At 40.2% G+C, this 20,128-nt stretch overlaps 1 protein-coding gene across 1 annotated transcript in view; it reads right to left on the bottom strand.

Annotated features, from left to right (window-relative positions):
- Nucleotides 1-20,128, bottom strand: part of SLC12A3 (solute carrier family 12 member 3) — a 311,203-nt gene that overhangs the window by 86,826 nt on the left and 204,249 nt on the right. The window contains exons 16-18 of the mRNA XM_053700267.1: nt 16,217-16,328; nt 11,112-11,246; nt 10,597-10,703 (exon numbers count right to left, since the gene is read on the bottom strand). Coding sequence (XP_053556242.1) covers nt 10,597-10,703; nt 11,112-11,246; nt 16,217-16,328 — 354 coding nt within the window. The remainder of the gene's footprint in view (nt 1-10,596; nt 10,704-11,111; nt 11,247-16,216; nt 16,329-20,128) is intronic.

Genomic DNA, 20,128 nt, shown 5'->3' on the forward strand with positions numbered 1-20,128 from the left:
GGAGAGGAGGGGAACCTCCAATCAGATTCACCTGGATGAAGCCTTGTGTATGGAAGGTGAAACGCACGTAGCTGTTTGGTGTCAGCGGTGTTGTTAGCTACTCACTGCTGATGTGTTGTCACAGCTCCTTGCAAGTAGTGGATCTCATCTCTTCTGAAGGGGTGTTTTGACATTATGTGCCTTCGTTACAATAGCTTATGCTTATGTTCGAGCACGCACCCTGGGAAGCTTAACTGCAGGCGGACTGAATACCGTGTAAACCTGAGCGGTGAGTATAAGCCACGGGCTGATGAAAATAGCAGCGCCATGAGGCTCACAAAGGGTATGTGCTTTGAACAAATTATGTCTATCCTGCACTAACATTATGGCAAATGTGGATTACAAAAATGAGATATGATACACACATAAAAGTCAATTGTAGCAAAAGGGGCGCGTTGAAACCAACAGATGGCTTTAAGCTCAAAGAATTCTAATTGTTGATTTATATGTGGCAATGTGGATGGAACTTTGCAACAATATTTGCAACAAATGAATGGCAACAGCATTAATAAATCTATGATGGGATCATTTCTACTGACATGAACTGTGAACTAACTTATTGGTTGGACATTTGATTTATATGGTAAAAGCTGATTTCTCATATTCTGATTTCAAATCTTGTGCAAGTTGTTTATATTCAGTAAATAATCTGGTGCTTGGAAAATAGTGGTCTTTTTTCTTTTTTTTCGTTTTATATATATATATATATATATATATATATATATATATATATAGTTATGTGTGTGTGTGCATACATATGTATTTTTCTGTATAGATGTGTGCACATATATATTTACACCTATAAATAACATAATTTATGCTTACCTGATAAATTTATTTCTCTTGTGGTGTATCCAGTCCACGGATCATCCATTACTTGTGGGATATTCTCCTTCCCAACAGGAAGTTGCAAGAGGATCACCCACAGCAGAGCTGCTATATAGCTCCTCCCCTCACTGCCATATCCAGTCATTCGACCGAAACAAGCCGAGAAAGGAGAAACCATAGGGTGCAGTGGTGACTGTAGTTTAAATTAAAATTTAGACCTGCGTTAAAAGGACAGGGCGGGCCGTGGACTGGATACACCACAAGAGAAATAAATTTATCAGGTAAGCATAAATTATGTTTTCTCTTGTAAGGTGTATCCAGTCCACGGATCATCCATTACTTGTGGGATACCAATACCAAAGCTAAAGTACACGGATGAAGGGAGGGACAAGGCAGGCTTAAATGGAAGGAACCACTGCCTGAAGAACCTTTCTCCCAAAAGTAGCCTTCGAAGAAGCAAAAGTATCAAATTTGTAAAATTTTGAAAAGGTGTGAAGCGATGCGCAAGTCGCCGTCTTGTAAATCTGTTCAACAGAAGCCTCATTTTTAAAGGCCCAGGTGGAAGCCACAGCTCTAGTAGAAAGAGCTGTAATCCTTTCAGGGGGCTGCTGTCCAGCAGTCTCATAGGCTAAGCGTATTACGCTCTGAAGCCAAAAAGAAAGAGAGGTTGCCGAAGCTTTTGACCTCTCCTCTGTCCAGAGTAAACAACAAACAGTGTAGATGTTTGGCGAAAATCTTTAGTAGCTTGTAAGTAAAACTTCAAAGCACGGACCACGTCCAGATTATGTAAAAGATGTTTAATATCAATGGAATGAAGGGGTTCAAACGGAACCCCTTGAAAAACTTTAAGAACCAAGTTTAAGCTCTACGGGGGAGCAACAGGTTTAAACACAGGCTTGATTCTAACCAAAGCCTGACAAAAAGTTTGAACGTCTGGAACTTCAGCCAGACGCTTTTGCAAAGGAATAGACAGAGCAGAAATCTGTCCCTTTAAAGAACTAGCTGATAATCCTTTTTCCAAACCCTGTTGGAGAAAGGACAATATCCTATGAATCCTAACCTTACTCCATGAGTAATTCTTGGATTCACACCAATAAAGGTATTTACGCCATATCTTATGGTATATTTTCCTGGTGACAGGCTTTCGTGCCTGCATTAGGGTATCAATGACTGACTCAGAGAAGCCACGCTTTGATAAAATCAAGCGTTCAATCTCCATGCAGTCAGTCTCAGAGAGATTAGATTCGGATGATTGAAAGGACCTTGTAGTAGAAGGTCTTGTCTCAGAGGCAGGGTCCATGGTGGAAAGGATGACATGTCCACTAGGTCTGCATACCAGGTCCTGCGTGGCCACGCAGGCGCTATCAAGATCACCGATGCTCTCTCCTGTTTGATTTTGGCAATCAGTCAAGGGAGCAGAGGAAACGGTGGAAACACATAAGCCAGGTTGAAGAACCAAGGCACTGCTAGAGCATCTATCAGTGCCGCTTCTGGGTCCCTGGACCTGGATCCGTAACAAGGAAGTTTGGTGTTCTGGCGAGACGCCATGAGATCCAGTTCTGGTTTGCCCCAACGATGAACCAATTGAGCAAACACCTCCGGATGGAGTTCCCACTCCCCCGGATGAAAAGTCTGACGACTTAGAAAATCCGCCTCCCAGTTCTCTACACCTGGGATATGGATTGCTGATAGGTGGCAAGAGTGAGTCTCTGCCCAGCGAATTATCTTTGAGACTTCCAGCATCGCTAGGGAACTCCTGGTTCCCCCTTGATGGTTGATGTAAGCCACAGTCGTGATGTTGTCCGACTGAAATCTGATGAACCTCAGGGTTGCTAACTGAGGCCAAGCTAGAAGAGCATTGAATATTGCTCTTAACTCCAGAGTATTTATTGGGAGGAGTTCCTCCTCCTGAGTCCACAATCCCTGAGCCTTCAGGGAATTCCAGACTGCACCCCAACCTAGAAGGCTGGCATCTGTTGTTACAATTGTCCAATCTGGCCTGCGAAAGGTCATAACTTTGGACAGATGGACCCGAGATAGCCACCAGAGAAGAGAATCTCTGGTCTCTTGATCCAGATTTAGCAGAGGGGACAAATCTGTGTAATCCCCATTCCACTGACTGAGCATGCATAGTTGTAGCGGTCTGAGATGTAGGCGCGCAAATGGCACTATGTCCATCGCCGCTACCATTAAGCCGATTACTTCCATACACTGAGCCACCGAAGGGCACGGAATAGAATGAAGAACACGGCAAGATTTTAGAAGCTTTGATAACCTGGACTCTGTCAGGTAAATCTTCATTTCTACAGAATCTATCAGAGTCCCTAAGAAGGAGACTCTTGTGAGTGGGGATAGAGAACTCTTTTTCTCGTTCACCTTCCACCCATGTGACCTGAGAAATGCCAGAACTATGTCCGTATGTGACTTGGCAATCTGAAAGCTTGACACCTGTATCAGGATGTCGTCCAGATAAGGGGCCACTGATATACCTTGCGGTCTTAGAACCGCCAGAAGCGATCCCAGAACCTTTGTAAAGATTCTTGGAGCTGTAGCTAACCCGAAGGGAAGAGCCACAAATTGGTAATGCCTGTCCAGAAAGGCAAACCTTAGGAACCGATGATGATCTTTGTGAATCGGTATGTGAAGGTAAGCATCCTTCAAATCCACTGTGGTCATGTATTGACCCTCCTGGATCATAGGTAGGATGGTCCGAATAGTTTCCATTTTGAACGATGGAACTCTGAGGAATTTGTTTAAGATCTTTAGATCCAAAATGGGTCTGAAGGTTCCCTCTTTTTTGGGAACCACAAACAGATTTGAATAAAAACCCTGTCCCTGTTCCGTCTGTGGAACTGGACAGATCACTCCCATAATTCGGAGGTCTTGCACACAGCGTAAGAATGCCTCTTTCTTTATCTGGTTTACAGATAATTTTGAAAGGTGAAATCTCCCATGAGGGGGGGGGGAGCTTTGAAGTCCAGAAGATATCCCTGAGATATGATCTCCAACACCCAGGGATCTTGAACATCTCTTGCCCACGCCTGGGCGAAGAGAGAAAGTCTGCCCCCTACTAGATCCGTTACCGGATAGGGGGCCGTTCCTTCATGCTGTCTTAGAGGCAGCAGCAGGCTTTCTGGCCTGCTTGCCCTTGTTCCAGGACTGGTTAGGTTTCCAGCCCGGCTTGAATTGAGCAAAAGTTCCCTCTTGTCTTGTAGCAGAGGAAGTTGATGCTGCACCTGCCTTGAAGTTTCGAAAGGCACGAAAATTAGACTGTTTGGCCTTTGATTTGGCCTTGTCCTGAGGAAGGGCATGACCCTTACCTCCAGTAATGTCAGCAATAATTTCCTTCAAACCAGGCCCGAATAGGGTCTGTCCCTTAAAGGGAATGTTAAGTAATTTAGACTTTGAAGTCACGTCAGCTGACCAAGATTTAAGCCATAGCGCCCTACGCGCCTGGATGGCGAATCCAGAATTCTTAGCCGTTAGTTTAGTCAAATGAACAATGGCATCAGAAACAAGCTTGTCAAGTATTTCAGTCAATGGAGTAGCTGTATGAAAGGCCTCTTCCAGAGACTCAAACCAGAACGCCGCAGCAGCAGTGACAGGCGCAATGCATGCAAGGGGCTGCAGGATAAAACCTTGTTGAATAAACATTTTCTTAAGGTAACCTTCTAATTTTTTATCCATTGGATCTGAAAAAGCACAACTGTCCTCGACAGGGATAGTGGTACGCTTTGCTAAAGTAGAAACTGCTCCCTCCACCTTAGGGACCGTCTGCCATAAGTCCCGTGTGGTGGCGTCTATTGGAAACATTTTTCTAAAAATAGGAGGGGGGGGGGAAACGGCACACCGGGTCTATCCCACTCCTTATTAATAATTTCTGTAAACCTTTTAGGTATTGGAAAAACATCAGTACACACCGGCACTGCATAGTATTTATCCAGTCTACACAATTTCTCTGGTACTGCAATTGTGTCACAGTCATTCAGAGCAGCTAACACCTCCCCAAGCAATACACGGAGGTTCTCAAGCTTAAATTTAAAAGTAGAAATATCTGAATCAGGTTTCCCCGAATCAGAAATTTCACCCACAGACTGAAGCTCTCCTTCCTCAGCTTCTGCATATTGTGACGCAGTATCAGACATGGGCCTTAAGGCATCTGCCCGCTCTGTACTACATCTAACCCCAGAGCTATCGTGCTTTCCTCTGAATTCAGGCAGTCTGGCTAATACCGCTGACAGGGTATTATCCATGATTGCCGCCATGTCCTGCAAAGTAATCGCTATGGGCGTCTTTGATGTACTTGGCGCCATTTTAGCGTGAGTCCCTTGAGCGGGAGTCAAAGGGTCTGACACGTGGGGAGAATTAGTCGGCATAACTTCCCCCTCGCCAGAATCCTCTGGTGATAAATTTTTTAAAGATAAAAGCTGATCTTTATTGTTTAAAGTGAAATCAATACATTTAGTACACATTCTCATATGGGGTTCCACCATGGCTTTTAAACATAATGGACAAGGAGTTTCCTCTATGTCAGACATGTTTATACAGACTAGCAATGAGACTAGCAAGCTTGGAAAACACTTTAAATCAAGTTAAACAAGCAATATAAAAAACGTTACTGTGCCTTTAAGAGAAACAAATTTTGCTAAAATTTGAAATAACAGTGAAAAAAGGCAGTTAAACTAACGAAATTTTTACAGTATATGTAACAAGTTAGCAGAGCATTGCACCCACTTGCAAATGGATGATTAACCCCTTAATACAAAAAACGGATTAACAAAATGAAAAAAAAAAACGTTTTTAAACAGTCACAACAACTGCCACAGCTCTACTGTGGCTTTACCTTCCTCAATACACGACGGTTGAAGCCTTTTGAGCCCTTCAGAGATGTCCTATAGCATGCAGGGGACTGCTGAGGGAAGCTGAATGTCTCTGTCTGTAATTTTAACTGCGCAAAAAAGCGCTAAATAGGCCCCTCCCACTCATATTACAACAGTGGAAAGCCTCAGAAAACTGTTTCTAGGCAAAAATCAAGCCAGCCATGTGGAAAAAACTAGGCCCCAATAAGTTTTATCACCAAAGCATATATAAAAACGAATAAACATGCCAGCAAACGTTTTATACTGCACATTAATCAGAGTATATACCTCTGATAGCAAGCCTGATACTAGTCGCTATTAAATCACTGCATTTAGGCTTAACTTACATTAATCCGGTATCAGCAGCATTTTCTAGCAATTCCATCCCTAGAAAAACTTAAAACTGCACATACCTTATTGCAGGATACCCTGCACGCTATTCTCCCTCTGAAGTTACCTCACTCCTCAGACATATGTGAGAACAGCAGTGGATCTTAGTTACTTCTGCTAAGATCATAAAAAAATGCAGGCAGATTCTTCTTCTAAATGCTGCCTGAGATAAAATAGTACAACTCCGGTACTATTTAAAAACAATAAACTCTTGATTGAAGAAAAAAACTAACTATATTACACCACTTTCCTCTTACTACCTCCAGCTATGTTGAGAGTTGCAAGAGAATGACTGGATATGGCAGTTAGGGGAGGAGCTATATAGCAGCTCTGCTGTGGGTGATCCTCTTGCAACTTCCTGTTGGGAAGGAGAATATCCCACAAGTAATGGATGATCCGTGGACTGGATACACCTTACAAGAGAAATAAATGTATACACATACTATACATATACAGTATATATATATATATATATATATATATATATACTGTATATATACTGTAAATATACTGTATATATACACTGTATATACACACCCACACTTTCAAACACTTTGAGGATAGATAGATAGACCTGATGCCTGCATTCTGCACTGATTAAAGGCTCCCATGCATTAGGATTGTACACATTCTGCCCACAGCTATGTATAAACCGGCTGCTATGGGCCCCTGGTGACTTCGCACCTGCTGCACCAATGGTAGTTCCGCCCCTGATACCAGAGCTATTTAGTGCAGTTGCGAAATCCATTGAAAGTATAGGTTGTACAAGAGTGATATCGCCCGTGCTAACCCATACCTGGTAGATGGGATTTACCAATGACTGTAATATCAAGCTGTGCGCTAATGTAAGTGCAATCCAGGGATACTGTTTATTGCGGGCCATGCTATCATTAGCGCGCTACTTGTTATCTGGCCTATATGCAGCAAAATGAGATATTATGTTACTTATGTTTAGGTGTGATATAACCTATCTTACTGTGTTCTTAACTTTAAACCCTATTTTGATCTGTATTTTAATGTTTTCTGAAAGATGTACTGACAATTAAGTGAAATACACATATGTAAAAAAAAAAAAAACTTAAAGTATTATCAGAGTTAGCCAATATATTGCTCTGTCTTGTATTCCTGGAAATATTTTAGGAACCAGATCCTAAGCAAGTTAGATTTTTGTCGGTAATTCCATTATAGTAGTGACATGCAATTTTTCACACCCTTTAACCCCTTAACGACACGAGTCGTACAGGGTACGTCGCACACAACCTGGTCTTTAAAGACCAGCGACGTACCCTGTACGACTTTGAGGATTAAAGCGGCTGGAAGCGATCCTGATCGCTTCCAGCCGCTTTACGGTTATTGCAGTGATGCCTCGATATCGAGGCATCCTGCAATAACCTTTTTCCCCCATCCGATGCAGAGAGAGCCACTCTGTGGCCCTCTCTGCACCGGCATCGATGGCCGCAATCGTTGGTGGGTGGGAGCTGACCGTGGGAGGCGGGTGGGCGGCAATCGGTGACAAATTGAAGAGAGAGGGGGGCGGGATCGGGGGCGGGGTTGTTGGGCGCGCGCACGGGAGCGCGCGCGTGCACGGGGGCCGGTGGGTGGGCGCGTGCACGGGGAGGGAGCGGGTGGGAACCGCTACACTACAGCAAATTAATTATATAAAACTGGCAGTAAGGGGGGATACAATCCCCAACAAAAATAAATCTAAGGGATCTGGGAGTGGGTGGGGGATTTGTCTGTGGGGGGGGGAAGCTACACTACAGAAAAAATGGATTTAAAAAAAACAAAAAACAAAAAAAAAACATTTGTATTTGCAAACAGGGTACTGGCAGACAGCTGCCAGTACCCAAGATGGCTCCCAGAAAGGTAGAGGTGGAGGGTTAGAGAGCTGTTGGGGGGGGGGGTTCAGGGAGGTTGGGGGCTAAGGGGGGATCCTACACAGCTGCATATGTAAATATGCTTTACAATTTTTTTTTAAATTTTAAATATACCTTTTATTTTAGTACTGGCAGACTTTCTGCCAGTACTTAAGATGGCGGGGACAATTGTGGGATGGGGGAGGGAAGAGAGCTATTTGGGAGGGATCCTGGGGTGTGATGTGTCAGGTGGGAGGCTGATCTCTACGCTAAAGCTAAAATTAACCCTGCAAGCTCCCTACAAATGACCTAATTAACCCCTGCACTGCTGGGCATAATACACGTGTGGTGCGCAGCGGCATTTAGCGGCCTTATAATTACCAAAAAGCAACGCCAAAGCCATATATGTCTGCTATTTTTGAACAAAGGGGATCCCAGAGAAGCATTTACAATCATTTATGCCATACTTGCAAAAGTTGTTTGTAAATAATTTCAGTGAGAAACCTAAAATTGTGAAAAATTTTACGTTTTTTTTAATTTGATCGCATTTAGCGGTGAAATGGTAGCATGAAATATACCAAGATGGGCCTAGATCAATACTTGGGGTTGTCTACTACACTACACTAAAGCTAAAATTAACCCTAGATGCTCCCTACATGCTCCCTAATTAACCCCTTCACTGCTGGGCATAATACACGTGTGATGCGCAGTGGCATTTAGCGGCCTTCTAATTACCAAAAAGCAACGCCAAAGTCCTATATTTCTGCTATTTTTGAACAAAGGGGATCCCAGAGAAGCATTTACAACCATTTATGCCATAATTGCACAAGTTGTTTGTAAATAATTTCAGTGAGAAACCTAAAGTTTGTGAAAATATTTGGGAAAAAGTGAACAATTTTTTTTATTTGATTGCATTTGGTGGTGAAATGGTGGCATGAAATATACCAAAATGGACCTAGATCAATACTTTGGGATGTCTTCTAAAAAAAAATATATACATGTCAAGGGTTAATCAGGGATTCCTGACAGATATCAGTGTCCCAATGTAACTAGCGCTAATTTTGAAAAAAAATGGTTTGGAAATAGCAAAGTGCTACTTGTATTTATGGCCCTATAACTTGCAAAAAAAAAACAAAGAACATGTAAACATTGGATATTTCTAAACTCAGGACAAAATTTAGAAACTATTTAGCATGGGTGTTTTTTGGTGGTTGTAGATGTGTAACAGATTGTGGGGGTCAAAGTTAGAAAAAGTGTGTTTTTTTCCATTTTTTCCTAATATTTTATAATTTTTTTTAAAGTAAATGATAAGATATGATGAAAATAATGGTATATTTAGAAAGTCCATTTAATGGCGAGAAAAACGGTATATAATATGTATGGGTACAGTAAATGAGTAAGAGGAAAATTACAGCTAAACACAAACACCGCAGAAATTTAAAAATAGCCCTGGTCCTTCAGGGAAAGAAATTGAAAAATGGCCGTGTCCTTAAGGGGTTAATTGAGAGGATCATAAATCATTATTATTTAGTGACAGCTCTTTATATGCATGTCACTAAATAATAGCATTATCTGATGGCTGAATTTCTGACCCTATAACACAGATACTTATATTATAAAAATGTCACAAAGCCCAGTAAACCCTCCACACTTTAACCATGATCTCTGCTGCCCACCCCACCTCCCCAGCACAGATTAACCGTACTCACCACTGTCTCAGTGGAGCAAATAATCAGTGTCTGGGAGAGTTAGGGTATTTTGTTGTGAGTAGGTTACAGCTAGGGCTAGTTGAAGTAGAGGGTTTGGGAGATCTTTACTAGGTTATGCTGTGGCGTGGGGGGATCACAATTAGAATTAAACTGCACTGGGGGCTTCAGAAGAAGAGCAGTACTTTTTATTTGTTTTGGTGGGTTAAAAAATGGTAGAAGTTAGGGTTAGAGTGCAGAGAGGATCATTTATTTTGAGCCTCCACACAGATATTTATTAGCCAAAAGCAAGCTTATGCCAGCTACACATTGCTATGTGAGGGGGTCAGCAGCAGGTGTGTCAAGTGGCCAAAAGATGTTGTCACTATTATGTCAGAGGGACTTTAAAAAAGTATTTTCCTTTGGTATTACAGTAAGCTGCCACACTGCTTGCGCTTAATTGTGTATAATGTTCTCAATCAGTTACTGGTAGAAACAGCTCTGCAACATTTATGTATAACTGTTGCTATCAGTAACGGGTTGCGTAGGATCTAGTTTTATAAATCAGATGACAAACAAGCAATGTTTCTTAAATAAGAGAAAAATAAGAAAAACTAATATAAATGTTGAAAACATGGAGGATTATATCTGCTTCTCATTGCCCAGGACTTGTCGGAGTCAAAAAAATTCTCAACTGATTATTGAAAAGTCTAGAATTGGCTCATCAGTTCTTTTAAAATTCCTGCCCTCACTTAAAATGTGCCCACATGTACTTGTGCTTTATCTATGTTTCTTGCCATAGACACTCCTTTTACATGGCAGCTTGCCACTCACAGCCCTGTACAGAAACTGCCTAAGGCCATATGGATGGGACTGGTGGCCAGCTTAGTTGTAATAACGGTATAATAACAACTATTCCTTGCACGCTCTTTTCCTTACTGTAATATGCCCACGTAGCTTTCAATGTTCTTCGGGTGAGAGGTTTGCCAATTGCTTTTAAATCCCATAACCAGGACATTTGGTCTCATTTGCCCCAGACCAGTAGCCTGTGATGAGAAAAATCAGAAATACAATAAGTATTAATAATTAGTAAAGACCATGATGATGTTATGAAAATGTAAACACCTAATTCAAAGTTCAACCCCAAACTTAAATAATGTTTATACATTTTAAAATGTTTATTTTTTATGTAACAAAGGAAAAATGTATTTAATGTTCCTTTAAGTCAAAACATTTTTAATTTCTTTAATGTTTTCTTTGTGCTATACCTGAGGATGGCAATAAATACGCCCACTAACAAGTTCCAGTTGGTCTCATAGGGATCCATATAAATTATTATTATCAGTTATATGTAGAGCGCCAACAGATTATACTCTTTCCTAACCAAACTATTAAACATATAGCGATTGGTAACTTCAGTTTGTGATAAATCTCATGAAAAGATTTTGCTTTACCTGCATTAGCATCTGGGCTCCACTACGCAGATCATCAGAAATCAGTGCTGTGTAAAAGGATCGGATTTTCCTTTTATTTAGCCATCTGATGTGACCTTCTGGGTTCAGTTCTTGGATTTTCTGTTTCCGTGGCCCCTGGAAATTAAAGCAGTGAGAAGTTTTTTTAATATAACTGATATGGTTATGAAATGCTCTTAATTATATCTAAACATCATATATCCAATACATTCACATCACAAGCTTAACATGAATAAAGTCTTTTATACTTCCCACCTTGATCTGCTGTGTCCTATTCCCTAAATCAAGATATGTTTAAACATTCAGGCCTAGATTACAAGTGGAGCGCAAAACTATTAGCACTATTAAGCCTTGTCATATATCATATCACTTTATGCATTTATTTCAATAATAACAAATATTTTACATTTAAAGTGATGGTAAACGTTCTCATTTTTATAATCAGATCTGGAATGAAAGCGATATATTAGATGGAGTTTAATTAATCACTTGTAATGAAAATGCCCTTAAATTTTCTTTTTAATCTAGCCGTGCCATTCTAATACCCCGCAGCCACCAATCAGCATCTAGCTCCCATTAGTGCATTACTGCTCCTGAACCTACCTAGGTATGCTTTTTAACTAAGGATACAAAGAGAATGGAGGAAATTAGATACTAGAAGTACAATGGAAAGTTGTTTATCTCTAAGTGAATCATGAAAGTTGCATTTTGACTTTACTGTCCCATTAAGTTGAGCTAAATGTTATACTGGTGCAGAAAATACTGCTTTAGTCCAGAGGTGAATGATTATCACTTGATAGTTTTCATAAATACATGAAAATGCTATGTAATTAAAGGATTTATGTTACATATAGGGGCCTATCTATCAAGCTCCGAAAGGAGCTTGACGGCCCGTGTTTCTGGCGAGTCTTCAGACTCGCCAGAAACACCAGTTATGAAGCAGCGATCTAAAGACCGCTGCTCCAATCAACCTGTCGGGTTGATTGACACCCCCCTGCTAGCTGATTGGCCGCGAGTCTGCAGGGGGCGGCGTTGCACCAGCAGCTCTTGTGAGTTGCTGGTGCAATGCTGAATACGGAGAGCGTATTGCTCTCCGTATTCAGCGAGGTCTGGCGGACCTGATCCGCACTGTCGGATCAGGTCCGCCAGACTTTGATAAATAGAGGCCTTAGACTTAAAGGGATATGAAACCCATTTTTTTTCTTTTATGATTCAGATAGAGCATGCAATTTTAAGCAACTTTCTAATTTACTCCTATTATCAATTTTTCTTTGTTCTCTTGGTATCCTTTGTTAAATGAGCAGCAATGCACTACTGGTTGCTGACTGGCTCACATGGGTGAGCCAATGACAATCGTTATATATATGCAGCCACCAATCAGCATCTAGTACCTAGGTTATTTGTTGCTCCTGAGCTTTACATGCAGATGTTAGACTATCACTCAAGCGATAAAGAAATTAGTATGCTCGAGCAATGTGAACACATTTTTCAGCTCCACTTGTAATCTAGCCTATAATGAGGTGGGTATACTAATTAATAGATCTGTAACATTATTATTTTTATATAGTAAATTCCAATACCAGATTGAGTTAACTTTTTATACTGAATTTGTTTTCATTTCAGATCAGAATAACTTTTACATCATATTTGAGAATCTGGAGTTTTTTGATTTTGGAACGTATGCTGACATTGTATTTCTAATATGATATTAGCGTACTTGAGATTTATCTTTTTGGGTACCATACTGGTCAGTCCAGGCCAACAGATAAACAAACAGCCTTGTTGTGTAGCGGGAGATGAAAGTAATATTTATATTATGGTGCTGAGATTCGAGTGACTAGACCCCATAGGAATATTTATTTATTTTTTATGTTTTTTTGTGAGTTAATTTTCTTGTTATGAAAAACTCTATGATCCACAGTTTATTGTTGTGACTCTGGGAGCTGCATCAACACCAAATGTAACTGTTATTTTCTTTATTTTCTTAATAAAGATGGATTATGGGAAAAATCAGCCTACTTGATATTTATAGCAGATTTAATCACAAAAGAAAGAGCCTAAGACATTTTTATTTATGCTAATAAAAAAATCTAACATAGGAAATGCTGACGTTTGTAAATTAGAGGAGCTAATTTGATAGTTAAAATGTAATTGTTGGCCTTCCTGTATCAACCTGCGGATGCAGCTTAAGAGCCCTTGCTCAAAGGGGTTAAACGCACAGTAGAAATATGCCCTTAATTCAATCAGCAGTGCTAGTTCAACATCTGAGTCATGTGACTAGCACTGCTGACTGGATTAGAAGCATTTTCTGCTTCCCTTTGAGGGGAAAAAACACACATTATTCTAAAGTTGACAGTCTTAAAATTGTATGTTTTAAGTTTAGAGCAGATTTTTTTTTACTATAACAGCCCTTTTATTGGCACTAAGCATTGGGTTATACTTAATAGAAATCATTGCAATATGTACTATTCACCATTTTTAAAGGATTTTACTTATTATTTTTTTATTTCTTTTTTTAACTTAATTTATGAAGGGTCCATAACTCCCTGTCACAACAACATAAAAAGGCTGTGATCTCTAAGGTAAAGGAGCAGATTTTTCTTTGAAGTATTGCAAAGAGACATCTGCTCTAGCTGTAGTCAGTCTATTGTCCATGCTTAGTGAATAACTTTTGCTGCAAAAAATAATGTGACAGTAGAACTAAAGTTCTGTAATGTCTACTCTCTTGTGTAGCTGCAGGCAGTGGCTACACTGAGAATTTCTAAGCGCTTGTTTAGTAAGAAAACAACTAACTTGTTTGCTGTTTCTAACAGAATCTCTTTCTTTTTATGTTTACTTTGATTTAACATATTGATTTTTACTAAAGGAGTACTGTTTCATATCCCTTGAAGAAGCAGACGTCTATTTAGATGATCAGCAAAGCCCTATTATTGCCCCATTGATTTTGTGAGAGTAGGGGCGGGCTGCAAATACACTTGCTTGTGAAATGATAAGTTAAAGGAAAATAAAACCCCAACATTTTCTTTCATGATTTGGATAGATCATATAATTTTAAACAACTTTCCAGTTTACTTCTATTATCAAATTTTCTTCATTCTCTTGGTATCATTTGTTGAAGGAGCAGCAATGCACTACTGGTTTCTAACTGAACACTTGAGTGATCCAATGACAATCGGTATACATAAGCAGCCACCAATCAGCAGCTAGAGCCTAAGTTATTTGCTGCTCCTGAGCTTACCTAGATAAGCCTTTCAGCTAAGGATAACAAAGGAAGCAAATTAAATAATAGAAGTAAATTGGAAAGTTGTTTAAAATTGTATGCTCTGTCTAAATCATGAAAGAAATGTTTTGGGTTTCATGTCCCTTTAAACAGGGTCAGCCAGGTTCACTAGTTGACTTGATAAGTAGGGGCTATGGTACATAGTTTAAGCAGAAACATCTCCTTTTTGAATATACTCTGCATAGAGAGCATGTTTGTTAACAAATAACACCTGTGTCCATGATGGACCTAGAGTCTGTTCTTCATGTAATGTAATTATAAAATGGAAAACTGTAAAAAAAATGTTTAAAGTGTCCAGTGCAGTGGATATAGCACCTTACTTTTAAACTGAGCTCACAACTTGTAAAAAAAAACTTGTAACTGAGGTAGTAGTTGTTTGTGTATGTGTGTTGTATGTGTTTGGATTATATATAGCAGGTTTGGGGCTTTAGTAACTTGAAAAGCAGTAAACTATATATTTTCCTACAATGCTAAGCAGTTGAGAGCTCTCTACCATTACAGTATGAAGTATGCATCTGAATGGCCGTACCTTCCTCTTGCACAGAAGGGAAAAATGCCTCTAAAAAGGAGTTTGGTGGCACATTTGGTGTGCTGAAACACAACTTCCATTTATATTCACGTAGTAAGGGGACCTATTGAGCTAAAATATATAGTTTACTGCCCCTTTAACTCATTGCTTGCAAGTTGTTAAAGGAACAGTCAAGTCAAAACTAAAATGTCATGATTCAGATAGGGCATGCACTTTTAAACAACTTTCCAATTTATTTTTATCATCAAATTTGCTTTGTTCTCTTGGTCTTCTTTGTTGAAAGCTAAACCTAGGTAGGCTCATATGCTAATTTCTAAGCACTTGAAGGCTGCCTCTTGTCTCAGTTAAACAGCGCTAGTTCATCTGTGTCAAATAGATAACAGTGCTCACTCCCATGGAGTTATTTATGAGTCAGCACTGATTGGCTAAAATGCAAGTCTGTCAAAAGTACTGAGATAAGGGGACAGTCTGCAGAGGCTTAGATACAAGGTAATCACAGAGGTAAAAAGTGTATTAATGTAATCATGTTGGTTATGCAGAACTGTGAAATGGGTAATAAAGGGATTTATCTTTTTAAACAATAAAAAATGGAGTACACTGTCCCTTAAATACATTTTATTTATCTTATATATAAAAGGCATAAATGGCAAACAAACATGTGTCAATGTTCACCCTCAAAAATATTTTCAAAATGCTCCCCTCCCCAAAATGTTGTTCCTTCTATTGTTAAATGAAGTGCTTCAGGTTAAGTTGGTGCAATTATGTTTCTAACTGAGCATAGTTAAAGGAGCAAAGTTTAAAGGGACATGAAACCCACATTTTTTCTTTCATGATTTTGAAAGAGAATGCAATTTTAAACATCTTTCTAATTTACTTCTGTTATCTAATTTGTTTTATTATCTTGATATTCTTTGATGAAAAGCATATCTAGATATGCTCAGTAGCTGCTGATTGGTTGCTGCACATAGAAGCCTCATGTGATTGGCTCACCCATGTGTATTGCTTTTTCTTAAAATAAGGATATCTAAAAATGAAGAAAAATAAATAATAGAAGTAAATTGTAATGTTGTTTAAATTTGTATGTTCTATCTGAACCTTGAGAGAAAGATTTTGGGTCTAGTGGCCCTTTAAGTTTAAAATTTCCGTAACAAGAGATAAAACCCAGAATTCCCTTGCTCTGTATGGCATTAACTTACTTTTTTGGGGTTTTACATTGATTCCAAGAAATCAAATCATTAATTGTAGTTTGACCTATCACTGTAAAAATTCAACACTCACTATAATAACATTCCCACAGATCATCAGGCTCTGTTTTTTCGTAAAGGTTCCCACAAAATCCACAAGAGCTGGACGGAAGTTAGGAGGTCCAATCAGCACCAGACACTGAGGCCTAAGAGGAGACATTCATCAAATAAAAGTGAACCATTAAAAATATTACCCACAGTTCTCTACCATGCCATCAAAACAGACTGCAAATTATATAGAGACTCCTTTGAAATATATGGTACAGAGAATCCAACAGATCAAAACAGCAATGCTTCTTAAGTGCCTATTGGTCTTTTTTTCAGCAGACATATTAAGAATAAAGGGACTTTTTATCTACATTCTAAGGGCTCGTTTCCACTCGTTTCGTTTTCCAGTCGTTAAAAATGGAGACATAAACTACTGAAGTTGCCAACAGCTACTCTATTTTAGTACCAGGTTTCCATTGAAATATTGTGCACAGTGCGTTAAGTCGCTCTTTTCTTGTAATGTGTAAGTTAACGTTGTGCTAACACTTCCATCCAACGACAGATTTCTCAAAAATCGCGCCATAAAAAGTTTGTTACTAAGGTAACCTGACCTTACACTATAAAATATACATTTAACGCCTGTGCATTTTTAATAAAAAAAACTAAATTTATGCTTACCTGATAAATTTCTTTCTTTCTGGATATAGAGAGTCCACAACATCATTCAATTACTAGTGGGAATATCACTCCTGGTCAGCAGGAGGAGGCAAAGAGCACCACAGCAAAGCTGTTAAGTGTCACTCCACTACCCATAATCCCCAATCATTCGACTGAAGGGAAATCGAAAAGGAATAACACAAAGTTGTAGAGGTGCCTGAGGTTTAGTCAAAAATAACTGTCTTAATAAAGGATGGGGTCGTGGACTCTCCATATCTGGAAAGAAAGAAATTTATCAGGTAAGCATAAATTTTCTTTCCTAAGATATGGAGTCCACAACGTCATTCAATTACTAGTGGGAACCAATACCCAAGCTAGAAGACACAGAATGAACAGGAAGGTAGAAGAAGACAGGCAGACCTAAACAGAAGGCACCACCGCATAAAGAACCTTTCTCCCAAAAGAGGCCAAAGGAAAAAGTATGCAGAGAGGACCAAGTTGCAGCCTTGCAAATCTGTTCCACAGAAGCGTAATTTTTGAAAGCCCAAAAAGAGGAGACAGCTCTAGTGGAATGAGCTGTAATTATCTCAGGAGAATGCTGTCCAGCAGTCTCATAAGCAAAATGAATTATACTTCTCAACCAGAGGGAAAGAGAAGTAGCAGTAGCCTTTTGACCCTTACGACCCTGATGAAAATCCTTAGTCACCTGTAGGTAGAATTTTAAAGCACAACTTCCAAGTTGTGCAACAGACGTTCTTTATGAGAAGAAGGATTGGGACAGAGAGAAGGAACAACAATTTCCTGATTAATATTTCTATCCAAAACCACTTTAGGAAGAAACCCCAATTGAGTACGAAGAACAGCCCTATCTGCATGAAAGATAAGGTAAGGTGAATCACACTGCAAAGCCGAGAGTTCTAAAACTCTCCGAGCAGAAGAGATAGTAATAAGAAGCAAAACCTTCCAAGATAGCAAATTAATATCTATGGAATGCACTGGCTCAAACAGAGCCTGCTGAAAAACTTTAAGAACAAGATTAAGGCTCCAAGGAGGAGCAACATGTTTAAACACAGGCCTGATTCTGACCAGGGCCTGACAAAAAGATTGAACATCTGGCACATTGGCCAGCGCTTGTGTAACAAAATAGATAATGCAGAAATCTGACCTTTCAGAGAACTGACTGACAACCCTTTCTCCAGACCTTCCTGGAGAAAAGACAAAATTGTAGAAATCCTGACCCTACTCCAAGAGTAGCCCTTAGATTCACACCAATAAAGGTATTTACGCCATACCATATAGTACTTTTTTTGAGTAACAGGCTTGCGAGCTTGGTTTATGGTCTCAATGTCCAACTCAGAAAATCCACGCTTATACAGAATTAAGCATTCAATCTCCAAGCAGCCAGCTTCAGAGAAATGAGATTTGGATGCAGGAATGGACCCTAAGTAACAAGGTCCTTCCTCAGAGGCAACCTCCAAGGTGGCCAAGATGACATATTCACTAGGTCTGCATACCAGATCCTGTGAGGCCATGCAGGAGCTATTAGAATTACTGATGCTCTTTCCTGTTTGATACGAGCAATAACTCTTGGAAAGCGCACAAACGGAGGAAACAGGTATGCTAGACCGAAATCCCAAGGAACTGCCAGAGCATCTATAAGAGCGGCCTGAGGATCTCTTGACTTTGAACCGTACCTTGTAAGCTTGGATTTCTGCCGAGACACCATCAGATCCAACTCCGGCACCCCCATTTGAGGTTTAACCTGGTGAACACCTCTGGATGGAGAGCCCACTCCCCGGGATGAAATGTCTGTCTGCTCAGGATATCCGCTTCCCAGTTGTCCACTCCAGGAATGTGGATGGCAGATAGACAACAATTGTGAGCTTCCACCCACTGAATAATCCGTGCCACCTTCTTCATAGCTAAGGAACTCTGAGTTCCTCCCTGGTGGTTGATGTAACCCACTGAGGTGATGTTGTCCGACTGAAACCTAATAAACCGGGCTAAGGATAATTAAGGCCAAGCTATCAGAGCATTGTAAATCGCTCTCAATTCCAAGATGTTTATGGGGAGAGCAGACTCCTCCCAAGTCCAAAGTACCTGCGCCTTTAACGAGTACCAGACTGCTCCCCAGCCTAGCAAACTGGTGTCCGTGGTCACAAGCACCCAGGAAGGTCTCCAAAAGCATGTGCCCTGAGACAGATGGTACTGAGAAAGCCACCACAGGAGAGAGTCTCTTGTCGACTGGTCTAGATCTATACTCTGAGACAGATCCGAATGGTCTCCCTTCCATTGTCTGAGCATGCATAATTACAGAGCTCTCAAATGGAATCGAGCAAAGGGAATGATGTACATGGAAGTGACCATCAGACCATTACCTCCATACATTAAGCCACTGATGGCCAAACAGTAGACTGTAGAGAGAGGCAAGAGGAGAGAATTCTGGATTTTTTTACCTTCGTCAGAAAAATTTTCATAGATAGGGAATCTATTATGGTCCTTAAGAAAACCACCCTTGTAGCTGGAACAAGGGAACTCTTTTCAATATTCACTTTCCAATCGTGGGAATGTAGAAAAGACAACAAGATCTCTGTATAAGAGTTTGCTTATTTAAAAGATGGCGCCTGAAACAATTTGTCATCCAGGAATGGCTCCACTGCAATTCCCCAGAACCTGATCACTGCCAAGAGAGCCCCCAGAACCTTTAAGAAAATTCTGGGAGCTGTGGAATGGCCAAACAGAAGAGCCACAAACTGAAAGTGTTTGTCTAGAAAGGCGAATCTCAAGAATTTGTGGTGATGCCTGTGGATGGGAACATGAAGATACACGTCCTTCAGGTCTATGGTCATCATAAACTGACCCTCTTGGACCAAAGGAAGAATGGAATCAATGGTTTCCATTTTGAAGAACGGTACCCTGAGAAACTTGTTGAGGCACTTTAGGTCTAAAATGGGTTGAAAAGTCCCCTCTTTTTTGGGCACCATGAACAGATTTGAATAGAATCCTAGACCCTGTTCCCTTAATGGAAAAGAAAGAATCGCTCCCAGGGAGGAAAGTTCAAGAATGCCTCTTTTTTTACCTGGTCTGCAGATAATTTTGAGAGGTGGAATCTGCCCCTGGGAGGGACAGTTTTTAATTTTATTTTGTAACCCTGAGATACTATGTCCACAGCCCAAGGATCTAGGACATCTAGTCTCCATGCTTGACAAAACAGGGAAAGTCTGCCCCCCACTTGATCCGATCCCGGACAGGGGGCCGACCCTTCATGCTGACTTAGACTCAGCTGAGGGTTTCTTTGATT

This window comes from Bombina bombina, chromosome 1, assembly GCF_027579735.1.
Source record: "Bombina bombina isolate aBomBom1 chromosome 1, aBomBom1.pri, whole genome shotgun sequence".
NCBI lineage: Eukaryota > Metazoa > Chordata > Amphibia > Anura > Bombinatoridae > Bombina > Bombina bombina.